The 13,816-nt window shown below is 42.8% G+C and overlaps 1 protein-coding gene across 1 annotated transcript in view; it reads left to right on the top strand.

The window, feature by feature from the left end:
• The first annotated feature begins 226 nt into the window (after window positions 1-226).
• PCOLCE2 (procollagen C-endopeptidase enhancer 2) overlaps window positions 227-13,816 on the top strand; it is a 45,040-nt gene continuing 31,450 nt past the window's right edge. Inside the window, exon 1 of the mRNA XM_075268852.1 lies at window positions 227-451. Coding sequence (XP_075124953.1) covers window positions 351-451 — 101 coding nt within the window. The 5' untranslated portion in view covers window positions 227-350. The remainder of the gene's footprint in view (window positions 452-13,816) is intronic.

Here is a 13,816-nt window from a genome sequence, read left to right as displayed (position 1 = left end):
ACTTTTGTAATTGTCACTGTATCACTATGATGCCATGTCAGACAAAGAAATGTATTCTCAAGCACAATATTTGTTAAGGAAAGAATAATATTATGCACAGACAATAACAGATGTGAAAGGGTTAATGGTAGCCTTTCCAAAAGAAGCCAAAGGGGAGGAGAGGGGAGGATCAGATTTTAGGGAGAACTGGATCCCCTCCTCCTCAGGACTACAGGAACAAATGGGATATTCATCAGGAGCATGTCTATGCCAGAGAACCTCCCAGAGGGAAATGAGTAGAGACTCAGACTATAGGGCGATCCTCCTTATAAAGCCCCTCCAGCTTTCCAGCTCATACACCTTCCTGTAGTATGACTAGTGTGCCAGTCATGAGCCCCGGACTCAGAGTGCTGGCCATCTCCCTGCTCCTGGCTGCTCATAGTTCTGCCCAGCAGCATCAGCCCAATGAGAGGTAAGGAGACACAATGCTATTGGGGTGTCCTCACTATTACACCTCACACTGTGCCATTACTGATCATAGCTGCTGTATTGTGTGGACAACCTATTGCTGTTCTGTATTTGTGCATGCAATACTGAGAATTATCATTGAAAATTAGAATTTATACTTCTGTGTGACCTGATGCATTCTGTGTACAGCTGTGTGGAATATATTGGTGCTATACAAATTATGTGCAATACTAACAAATAAATCTGCGCATTGTCTTTACTTTTTATTGCAATCGCAGAATCAATATATTAAGAAGCACTTTAGTACCCTGACAATGTAGTACATGGTACTTCACTTTGGTAAGTACCGCTATAATGTGCAAGTATGTCAGATGGTGTAATAGTCCTGAGTGTGTGGTGTACTGTGACTCACTGTGACTATCTATCTATCTATCTATCTATCTATCTATCTATCTAACTATCTATCTGTCTATATCATAAGTACCCATTTTTGTATTCATTTATATGATATTTATCTATTTTTCATTGATCTATATAATATCTATAGATTCATTCATACACAAAAGTATCTATATCACATCTATCCAGTCATTCTATCTATCTTTCTATAGACTATCTATCTATCTATCTATCTATCTATCTATCTATCTATCTATCTATCTATCCATCCATCCATCCATCCTTCTAAAGAGCAAAAAATGGCAGCACTCCACTGGTTCCAAAAACAAAGGAAGTGTCTTTATTCCAAGCAGCTACTTGGAATGAAGACACTTGCTTTGTTTTTTGAACCAGTGGAGTGCTGCCATTTTTTGCTCTTTGTATGACTATTGGAGGTGGCCGTCTTCCTATGAGTTGCACTCAGGTGATGCTATGTGGCTGTGCTGCTTTGGACTCTATCTATCTATCTATCTATCTATCTATCTATCTATCTATCTATCTATCTATCTATCTTTGGTTAGTAGTCATATAGCTATCATCCATTTCCGCTATGCCATTGTTCTGTTCCTTTGTTATATGTGTATGAACTGTTTGCTCTTCTCACTTATTCCTCTAGTTTAGTGACCATGCCTATACATCCTGTTGCATTTTCAATCACACCAAATAAACCAGTTGGCTTCACGCACTCCCCCCCCCCACTCCCCACTTTCCTTATGTTTTACAATGATTTTGCAATGAGTGAAATTCCCGCTCTGTCAATGCCTGGCTGCCGGCTATAAGATATTTCAGAGCCTGTACAATGAGTAGACCCACTTGTAATCCAGCGGTATGCCTTTACACTGGATGTACTGCCATTGGTCAGTCTCATGCACTCCCTTACCTCTTGCTGTGAGCCGGACCTAGTATTACATAACATTCCCAGCTCACACGATCCAGTTTCTTGATTTGATTAGGAATGGTTTACCTTGGGTTATTTCAGCCAGTTTATGAACAGTATTAGGATGACTTTCTGGTATATCTGATCCATTTTGGCTGCTGATGTGTGAACACTTTTAACCACTTAAGTATTATCCTTCTCAGAACATTTCGGTTTTATGAAGTTTTCATTGACCTTCCTGAATATCAGGCTGCTATATAAGTTTAATAAGTGTCTGAGTTTCATTTGATCTTATTATACAGCATGTGTTCTCCACACGCATCATATCAAGGATTATTAGATAGAGACTGTAATACTCTGCTAGTTTTTAGTATAAATCGTGCTTGCCAACTCTCCTGGCATGTCCAGAAAGCTCCTGAAATAAGAGGTGACCTCCCAAACTCACAGAAGAGCTGGTGCATCTCCTACATCTGTAGGAATATATGTGATTGTATACAGGACACAGGCACTCGGTGCTGGTCACATCCCAATAACAGGCAGGAGAACACATTTTTGTGCTCACATTGGGGTTGTGTCATGCTCCAAAATGGACGTGACTTTTCAGAAAATAGGGGTGACCATCCTTGACTCTTCAATCTCTATTCCAGAATACTGCCAACAAATTTTGGCAAGTATTGTATATATTCTTACAAGCCTCTGCCCGCGACTTCGTCTGCAGTTTGTTGGCGTCGATGATCCACCTATATTCAGCAAATTTCTGCCATCGATGGTTTGCCTGCTCCGGCATTTCGGAAGCTCCCAAGCTGTCCTGCTGCTGAACTCCTTTCTCGCGCTGTGCCCGTGATTGTTCCGGTATCTGATCAGCTTGCTGCGATGCCATATCATTAGCGTGTTGTTGGCATTAATGAGCCGCTTGCTCCGGTGTTTTGGCAGCTATCAAGCTGGCCTGCCGCTGAATTTGTTTCTTGCACTGTGCCTGTGAATGTTCCGGCATCTCAGCACCTCGCTGGAACGTCATATACTGAGCATGTTGTTGACGTTGATGATCCGCCTGCTCCAGCGTTTCGGCATCTGTCAAGCTGGCCTGTCACTGAACTCATTCCTCGAGCTGTGCCTGTGATTATTCTGGTTTGTCAGCAGCTCGCTGGAATGCCATATAATGAGTGTGTTGTTGGTGTTGATGATCCCCCTCAGCCCCGCTTTAGGAGAGCTATGTGACTTCTGGTTACCTTCATAGCTATCCTTATTTGCGACAAATTGGATTTTCTTTTTCCAGACATGTTTAAAATTGGCAAACTGCCAATTTGGATAAAAGTTGTTTGCCCATGTCAGTTTGTCAGCAGTGCCTGGAGCAGATCAGATAATATGCTAATGCATCTACACTGAGGGTTAGTGTGTGTTTACACAGCCCTCACTTTCTCAGAAGCTGAGATAAGAGCAGAGTAATATAGTATGCGAACATAAATTCATAACAGTCGTGAAGCCATGTCATTTACCGGGACCAAAAGTAGCCTATGTTTTAATCGAGGTTACAATCTATCTATGTGCCAAATTTCATTCAAATCCGTTCAGCCATTTTTGTATGATTGAGGAACAAACACACAAACATACAAACTTTCACACTTGTAATAGAGGTAGAGGTATGGACAACGACCAGCAGAATTTTTTTTTATTTCATGCATTTTTTTGTACTATAGTACAGTACTGTGCATATTACAAATCCAGTACATATTTCACTACAATATCCAGGTGTGCAGCAGATTCACCTACGGACAGATGGCTCAATTGTCATTAAATTGGGCTAATCCTTGGCTTTTCTATGATTTGTTTAAATGATAGAATGTTTAGTTTTTTTTGTAGAAATGCAAGAAAGTTGTGAAAAACCCATTTACATGCATTGGATGTGGAATGTCACTAGATTTTTTATTTTTTTACATAGATTTTAGCAAGCAAAGGTGATGGTAGGGTGGAGCAGCAGTAAAACCTGAACACCTGAAATCTGAAAACCTTTTCTCTAGGTTAGGTTTCCAAAACTAATCAAAAGGTCTGCTTTTTTCCCCAGAGACAGCGCCACTGTCGTCCAGAGGCTATATTTAGTATTGCAGCTCAGTTCTATTCAAGTAACCAGATATTACAGCCTATTGCCAAGGATGGCCCTGTATCTGGGCAAACAATTTAAGTCTTGCTGTTCTACCTGTTCTACCATACTAAATAGTTTCTGATCTTCATAGACAATATAACATTAAACAAAATAAACTGACTTTAATATGTGATAATTAGAGATGAGCGAACAGTAAAATATTCAATATTCGTTATTCGTTTCGAATAGCCGCTCAATTTTCGACTATTCGAAAGAATATCGAACCCCATTATAGTCTATGGGGAAAAATGTTTCATTTCAGGGGAACCCACAATTCAACTCAGGAGAGTCACCAAGTCCACTATGACACCCCAGGAAATGATGCCAACACCCTAGAATGCAACTGGGACAGCAGGGGAAGCATGCCTGGGGGCATCTAACATGCCCAAGTCACTGTATTACGTCGGGATCCCTGTCAGCTTGCGATATGCGGGAGCTGACTTTTTCCCATAGGAATGCATTGACCAGCGTTGATTGGCCGAATGCCATACAGACTACAGCATTCGGCCAATCAACGCTGGTTCTGCCGGAGGCTCGTCTGTGAGGAGGCGGAGTCTAAGATCGGTCCACAGCAGTCTCCATTTTAGTCCGATCTCAGATATAGCAGTGTTGAGCGCACAGCTCTACTACACCTGAGATGTAGCAGCGTTGAGCGCACGCTGTGCTCTGCTACACCCTCAGATGCAGCAGAGCTTACTGTGTGCTGAACCCTGCTAAATCTCAGATGTAGCAGAACTGGCTGTGACTGGAGTATAAGACATGATGTAACAGCAGAATAGTGACTGCAGCTCTAGAGGTGACTGGAGTATAAGACGATGTACAGCAGAATAGTGACTGGAGCTCTAGAGGTGACTGAAGTATAAGACATGATGTAACAGCATACTCCACCGCATCGGCGCAGTCGGCTGTGGCTGTTTCCTCTGCCGAAATCTCGGATTTCCTCCGTTCTCACCTAGCGCAACTTGAACAGTACATTGATGCAGGTGTGGGTAGAGACGAGATACTTGCCTCCATGGGCTCCGTCCACTTAGCAATAGACTTCCTGAGTGAAGCCGCAAGACAACAGCTTAGATTGTCATCCAAAACCATGGCCCAGACAACGGCCGCAAGAAGACCCTTGTGGCTCAGACCGTGGAGAGCGGATCTGCCCTCTAAATATGTGCTCTGTGGTTTGCCTTTTCGACCTGGCAAGGTTTTTGGGCGCGGGCTGGATGACCTCATGGAGGGTCTGGCATAGGATAAGGGGAGATCCTTACCTCAAGCCTCTAGGAATAGAAGACCTCCCCCGATTAGGGTTCGAGGGCCCTCTCCCAGAGCCCAACCTCAGAGATGAGCCAGATTCCGCTCTAGAGGTGCAGACCGGGGGCGCGCTAGGGAGGAGCCGAAAAAGAAGCCAACCTTTTGAAGGTGCGCCGCTCTCTGTGGCTGAACATCCCGTGGGAGGCCATCTTACCCACTTTGCCACCGCATGGAATCAACACGGTGGCCTATCGCGCTATACACTGTGAGCGGGGAGGAACGGGCAGAGAAAGGGAGACATGACAGTGGGGGATATGAAACTGGAGACAGAGATGGAGGGGGGACATGAAACTAGGGGCAGATGAAGGGTGTATATGAAACTAGGGGAGAGATGGAGGGGGGACATATAATTTACGGGTGACTGTAGGAGGATTATACTGTGTGGGAGCACATGAAAAATGAATGAGAATGGGTGGAGTCAACATAAAAGTGGGCAGAGCTTAATTTGCTGCGGTGTGCTGCGCGCGCTGCACATTTTGTCCCCCTTTCTGCTCTTCAAAAGTTGGGAGGTATGTTCATGTATTATACCTATTAAGTGGGGTATCTAGGACCTACTGGAAAAATTCATCCTAGGAGCCCATTGTACAGCTCCATGCAAATATCACTTGACATTCATTCGTACATTTCTAAAATGTCGCCAATATAAATTTATTTCCCAGTAGTCCCTTTCCTGATTGTTACTGTCTGGGAATCCTGTCAGTAGCCTGTTGACTGGCTCTTGCCTTCAACTAATACCCTTTAAAGGGGCTCTATCAGCAAAATTATGCTAATAGAGCCCCACATATGCGTGAATAGCCTTTAAAAAGGATACTGGCTATTCAGGCACCGTAAATGTTATATTAAATCCCGGTCCCTTTTTTAAATAAAAGCATTAAAACAAATCTATGCAGTATGCAATATACAAATCTTACCGAACGTGCACCATGGGCGGGGATAAACAATGCCACGTCAGCTTCGGGCATGCCTGCCTCTTCTGTCATCTTGTAGTAACGCCCTCTGGTTCCATGGCTTCTTCTCTTCAAATCCTGCACCTGCGTAGTAGCACTTCCCTCCAGAGCGCTACTGTGCAGGCTCACTCGCCATTTTACTTAATGGCAGTTCGCGAGTAAGCCTGCACAGTAGGAAGCGCTACTACGCAGGCGCAGGATTTGAAGAGAAGAAGCCGGAAGAAGACACGGAACCAGAGGGCGTTACTATAAGAAGACAGAAGAGGCAGGCGTGCCCGAAGCTGATGTCACATCGTGCATCCCCGCCCATGGTGCACGTTCGGTGAGATTTACATATATGTTTTAATGCTTTTATTTAAAAACAGGACGGGATTTAATATAACATTTACGGTGCCTGAATAGCCTTTTTAAAGGCTATTCACGCATATGTGGGGCTCTATTAGCATAATTTTGCTGATAGAGCCTCTTTAAGGGATATGTACACACACACAGCAGCTTGTCTCAGTTAGCAGCAAGATGCTACAGAATATTTGGTGATTGAGACTCCTGCAGTGTATGAAAAAGATTGGGCGTAGGGAGGAAGGATACTGATTAGGCTGGGGGCCCACGTGGCTCAGGGGTCTATCAGGGGAATCATCTTTTCACCTGTGGGCCAGCTCAAATCTGATACTTTGGGATGATTCTATAGGCTTTTTTAGTTGATTTTTCAATTAGTTTTTGAATGAGTGCCAAGTAAATGGGAGCCACTACACCAGGCACAGCGATAGGGGACATACTCTGCTGATCGACAGGGGTGCAGGAGTCAGACCCCCACCAGAACCAACTCATACCAATGACCTATCCTAAATATAGGCCTTCAATATTGTAGTCCTGGAAAAACCCTTTTAAAGTATTACGTGGCTGTATGCTTCAGAGGGAAAAAATGTGTTAAAAGTTTGTTTCCCATAATACTATCACTTTTGACTCATTTTTAGACTGAGAAACATCTCTTTGGGAAACCAGTGCTTGCTATTTGTAGTATGGAGTAGGAGACATATAAATTGTTAACATCTTAAGAATGTAAATCCTCTTTCTGTCCTATTCTTGATGCCGGTAGTAGCAGATACAATGCATTGAACATCTGCAGGACATAAGATCTGATGCTAAAATATTGGTAGTGTAAGGTGATCATTTTCATATAAAGAAGTTATCACTTAAAGCTGGAGGGGAAGGCTCAAAATACCATGAGGAACTGCTTAAAAGGTTTTACATTTTTAAGCCTTACATCTAAATGTATTCAGTAACTGTATAAAGGGAGAATAGTTCATCTGTCATAGCAGCTCAGCTTCTAGCAATAAATACAGGACGATACCATATACAGTAGGTCTTGATTGTATTGTATTGTATTGACTTGTAGTAACCTGTCTGTACTAAAAGCTTATATTATATTTAGAGATGAGCGAACAGTAAAATGTTCGATATTTGTTTCGAGTAGCCGCTCAATATTCGACTACTCGAATCGAATATCGAATCCTATTATAGTCTATGGGGGGAAAATGCTTGTTTCAGGGGTAGGCAACATTCGATCAAATTACACTTACCAAGTCCACGAGTGAGGGTCAGGCTGGATCCTCCGAGAAGTCTTCTCCGTGCAGCGTCCCCGCGACATTTTCCGGCTCTGAATTCACTCTGCCAGGCATTGGGCCTGGGCAGAGCCGACTGCGCATGCCTGTACTAGTATTTCGAATACCGTAATATTCGATCGAATACCTACTCGATCGAATACTACTCGCTCATCTCTAATTATATTACTATATAAGAATAATATTAGTGTTGATGAAAATCAGAAACCCCGGTGAAATGGTATCACAGAAACTTGAGGTTGTCTTAAGACTGGATTCACATCTATGTTGGAGTCTCCATTTAGACTGTGTCAGAGTACGCTGAAAATCAGTAGAGAAAAAAATTCTGCAGGGAAGACTTTTTACTCCACCGCTTTTAAGTTTCAAAATGATGGACAACCAATAGGCACCTGACGTACCCTATTATAGTCTATGGGGTCTGCCAGGTTCTGTGTAAACATTATTTTAGCAGTCCACCTCTCCGTTGTTGGGTCCCCGAGCAGTAGAGAACCAGCCCTAGTGTGAACTTAGCGTCAAAGCCAACATACACTAAGTATTTGACGGTTGCAATGCTTTGTTCATACCGCAATTGTGTTTTCTTTCTGTTGACCATAACTGGCAGAATAATATGGTCTATGGAACGGAACTGTCTGGTAAAATAATGGAAACCTAGCGGACTTACTATAATTAATCCGATCAATTTAGAGATCCATAAGCAGAGTCTGAACAGAGGCTAAATCCACCAGATTTTTAGCCTGGAGGTCTGTTAAATTTACACTAAGGGTTTAAAGGGGCTCTATCATTTGGAGAAGTCATTTTTAACTAAACGCATCCTTGCATAGCCTTTGGAAAGGCTATTCCACACCTACCTTTTGAAAGTAAATTGCCTCAGTGGTTTTTGAATGAGCCCATTTATATTCATATGCTAATTAACCTCTTGGTGCACCCCGGAAGTCTCATCGTGCACCCTCTTCCTGTTCTTTCCTATGTATGTGTACAGCACAGGCTGCTGCTGCTGATGACTTCCTGCTTCCTGTTTGCACACACAGATAGGAAAGAAAAGCAGAGATGAGGCTGCTGGGAACTTCCTGTGCTGGCTGGAGGCTAATTAGCATATGAATAAAAACAGGCTCATTCAAAAACTACTGAGGCAATTTACATACAAAAGGTATGTGTGGAATAGCCTTTCTAAAGGCTATGCATGTATGTGCTTAGTTAAAAATGACTTTTCCCAATGTTAGAGCCCCTTTAAAGATGATGTATGATCAATAAGGCATCAATAATCTGATGCTGGGCTATAGCACCCTAGAGAGAAGGCAGTGATGTTCATTACTGACATTTTTGTCTTCAGAAACACAGTCCATATTTGATATTCGTGTGAATAAGTCCTTGGTTCTGTGCTTTGTTGGTGAATATAACGTACATTAGTCTAGTTCTTTTCCTTAACTGTATAACTGACCAAAATGGGGAAATAAAGTATATATCCCCACAAAAAAAGACCTAAAAAGCGCAGTAAACAGCGTTATGACTTATGTTGATAGGTGATTAACCCCTTCCCGACATGCGCCGTAATAGTACGGCGCGTGTCGGGTCTGTAACTATGGCGACCGCCCGGGAGCCAGGCGGCCGTCATAGCCACCGGGTGTCTACTGCTTTAAGCAGTAAACAACCGGCCCTAATGCCTCCGATCGGTCCCCGGACCGATCGGAGGCATTAACCCCTCCGGCGCTGCTGTCAAAGGCGCCGGAGGCGCCATTTTCCCGGCGGCGCATGGGCGCCGCCATTTTGGCAAGGATCGCCGGCTCCTGGAGCATGCTCCAGGGCCGACGTCATGTTGCCATGACAGCTGGGAGCCTTGTTAAAGGCTCCCAGCCGGTCTGCAAATTCTCTCTTTTGCAGGCTGGTGTATGCAGCCTGCAAAAGAGATGATGATTTTTTGCAATGCATTGCAATGCATTAGCATTGTAATGCATTGCATTAGTGATCAGACCCCCTTGGGTTCAACACCCCTAGGGGGTCTAATAAATGCAAAAAAAAAATTTAAAAAAAAGTAAAAAAAAATATAAAAAAATATAAAAAGTATTAAAAGTTCAAATCACCCCCCTTTCCCTAGAACAAATATAAAAGTAGTTAAAAACTGTGAAACATATACATGTTAGGTATCCCCGCGTCCGAAATCGCCCGCTCTACAAATCTATAAAAATATTTTTCCTGTTCGGTAAACGCCGTAGCAGGAAAAATAGTCAAAAGTGCCAAACCGCCGTTTTTTCACTGTTTTGATTCTGATAAAAATTTGAATAAAAAGTGATCAAAGCAATAACATTTCCCAAAAATGGTAGAACTAAAAAGTACACCCAGCCCCGCAAAAAAAAGACGCCCTATGCATCCCCGTACACCTATGTATAAAAAAGTTACGGCCGTCGGAATATGGCGACTTTTAGAAAAAAAATTTTTTAACACCGTTTTGGAATTTTTTTTAGGGGTCAAAATGTAAATAAAACCATATAAATTTGGTATCCCTGGAACCGTACCGAAACACAGAATATAGGGGACATGTCATTTTGGCTGCACAGTGAACGCCGTAAAACCAAAGCCCGTAAGAAAGTCGCAGAAATGCATTTTTTCTTCAAATATACCCCATTCTGAATTTTTTTCCTGCTTCCCAGTACATTATATAGAATAATTAATGGTGGCATCATGAAGAGAAATTTGTCCCGCAAAAATTAAGACCTCATATGGCTCTGGGAGCGGAGAAATAAAAAAGTTATGGGGTTTAGAAGGAGGGGAGTCAAAAACGAAAAACGAAAATCAAAAAATGCCATCGGCGGGAAGGGGTTAATAATGACACATAATAAGCCTAGTTACACATACCGCCATCTGAAGCTCAGTTTCTTTACATGCTGCATATAACGTCTTCTCACTGTCATTTATAAATGTGTTTTTCTTTTAACTAGGATTAAAAGAGACTGATATTACAGTAGGGAAAGGAGTGGAAAGTTTTACATCACTCCTATAGCAAGCATGCGTGAATTTTATGAGGTCCCAATTGAGTCTGACATCTATTGCGGTGTAAGATGATATATGCTGCCTGTCTATGACAACTCGTCTTGTTTAGTATTGAGTCAGACACGGCATGTGGGATTTGTGTTGAGGTGCCTGAATAGTTTTGAAGACTGAGTCAATTGTGGACAATTAAGATGATATACTGTATAATATACACCAAGATTAACTCTTAATGTGTGCTGAAAATGCTGATGATTTCTTGAAGTAATCCCTTTTAATGTTATCAGAATGCTTTTCATATTATTTTTTTAAATTAATATTTTTCATTTATGGGGAGGCAATTTTATTTTGTCATGTACCATTAATTTAGCCTTTGCGTAGTGGCCCCCTCACACGCCAGAGCATTGCTAACAACCCCGACATACAGTCATAATGAAAAAACTCAGACATGCTTCAAGGGTTGCAGAATGTCGCTAGAAGAACAGCCACTCCAAGGAAGACTTCATCAGCTACAAACAAGCAGTTCAAGAATTCATTGACTTCTGCTAAACAGGTCTACTTCACTACACCCATATTTCCCTTAGGGAGCCTTCACATGGAGTATTTGCTCCGCTCATTCTGAACGTAAAACTCGTTCAGAATGAGCATGTAAAAACCAGATTTCAATGGGGAGCACACGTATGCCGGCACCCATAGAAATCAATGGGATCTGGTTTTTACGCGCTCATTCTGAACGAGTTTTACGTTCAGAATGAGCGGAGCAAATACTCCATGTGAAGGCTCCCTTAGGGTCCATTGACACAGAGGAAAATGGTGAGGAATTTGGTGTGGAATTTAAGTTAAAAAAAAGGCTCCAATTGACTTCAGGGGGTTCCGTGTGGAAATGGAACCCATTGAAGTCAATGGGAGACTTCTGGGATGGGATTCTGCTATGAGTTATTGTGCCAGAATCAGTGCCAACTTCCTACATGTGAATGCCCCCTTATCCCACAACCCTTTGAGTTCATTCACCCAAAGGGTTGTGGGATAAGGGGGCAGTCACACGTAAGAAGTTGGCACTGATTCTCCGCTCAAAGGGTTTTGGGATAAGCAGAAAAAGGAACCCATTGAAGTCAATGGGAGGCTTTTTTTTCAGTGCTGAATCTGACGTGGATTCCACACCAAATTCAACGCCATTTTCCTCCGTGTGAATGTACCCTTTCTTTCCAAAACCTGCTTCCCCACCATCACCACAGAAAAGTTCCCCACCCTAATTTCAAAATCTCACCTAACCATCTGTGCACTCGACCTGATCCAATCACATCTCTTCCTTAACCACAAAAAAGTCTTTACAATTTCTCTAACCCATCCCTTCAACCAAACTCACCAAGTGGTATCTTCTCATCTGCTCTAATACTATCGTCAGACCCATCCTTAAGAAACCAACCCTCGACCTGTCCTTTCTTGCCAGCTGTCACCCCATCTCACTGCTCCCATTTTCTCCAAAACTTCTTGTGCAATAGGTACACCTTCAACTATCCTCCTATCTCTCATCCAACTCACTCCTTGACAAACTGCAGTCTTGCTTCTGATACCATAATCATGGGTCCCACCAGCCCTTTGCATTGGGGTGCTCTATGACTCTATCATATCCAATACCTCAACACCTCTGGTCATCTCCATCTTAAAAATATCCATCAAATTTGTTCCTTTCTCACCCCTGACACTACAAAAATGCTAGTCCTCATCATCTCCTCCTTAGACTACAAGACCCTTTTCCGTCACCTCCATGATTCTGTGTATACTTGCATTGCAGTTTGTGCTACAACTACACACTGTTGTATCCAGAGGTGTAACATGAAGAACCCAGTCCCAATGTAAAATCTGTACCAGGCCCCCCAATTGTAGTATTTTTCATTAGTTCATTGTTTATTACATTGTGCACCCCTCATATTTATGTCCCTGGCCAGATCTGTTGTACAGAAGATCCCTACCATCTGCTTAGGGGGTCACAATATGTAACAAAAACAAATAAAAATTATCTATTTTCCTGGATATTGAAAAAAAGAAAAAAACATACAAAAAAATAAAATGATGTAAAAATAAAGACCTACCGTATTTTTCGGACTATAAGACGCAAATTTGGAGGGAAAAGAAGGGTGCGTCTTATAGTCCGAATGTGGCGCCTGGCACCCGCTGTACTAGAGAGACGGATGCCGGCAAGGGATAGATGCCGGGGCCTGAGACATCGCTGCGCTCCTCTGCCCTGCATAAAGCCAGCAGCGGGAGGAGTGATGCTATTCTGCTCCTCCGTCCCCCCGCCGCTGGCTTCATGCAGGACAGTGGAGCGCAGCGATGTCTCAGGCCAGGCACCTGTGCCAGCGTCTATCCCTCCCCGGCATCCGCCTCTCTAGTACAGCGGATGCCGGGTCAGTATCGCTGGCCCTTTCTCCCCCGGGGCCGGTCCCCACTGGCCCCGTACCTGTGAAGTTGCAGGCCGGCTCCTGCGCGGCGATATAGCAGGAGCCGACCTGTTCGGGTGACAGCCGGGAGCCTAATGAGGCTCCCGGGCCTGTCACTGCTGTATTAGTATTGCGGCTGGTCTCTATGACCAGCCGTAATACTAATAGACAGAATGTCCCATAGACGGCAATACAGTTGTATTGCCGTCTATGGGACTTGCAGTCAAGTGACCGCAGGCTCAAGCCCCCGGGGGGGAACAAAATAGTAAAAAAAAAAAAAAAAAAGCTTTAAAAATATAAATAAAAGTTCTAAATCACCTCCTGTCCCTAGAAAAAAAAAATAAAAAAAAAATAAAATAAAATAAAAAAAAAAAAATATATATATATATATATATATATATATATATATATATATATATATATATATATAATAAACCACCGGGTTTTTTTCAATACAAGGTGATCTAAGCAATAGATATTCCCCAAAATGGTATAACTAAAAAGTACAGCTGGCCCCGCAAAAAAAAACACTCTATGCATCCCCGTACAGCTGCAGGGTCACCTGTCAATGTGGCCTTGCAGCTGTTGCAAAACTACAACTCCCATATATTAAATATTTTACC

Source organism: Leptodactylus fuscus, chromosome 3 (assembly GCF_031893055.1).
Source record: "Leptodactylus fuscus isolate aLepFus1 chromosome 3, aLepFus1.hap2, whole genome shotgun sequence".
Classification (NCBI taxonomy): domain Eukaryota; kingdom Metazoa; phylum Chordata; class Amphibia; order Anura; family Leptodactylidae; genus Leptodactylus; species Leptodactylus fuscus.
This window is presented reverse-complemented; position numbering and strand designations above follow the sequence as displayed.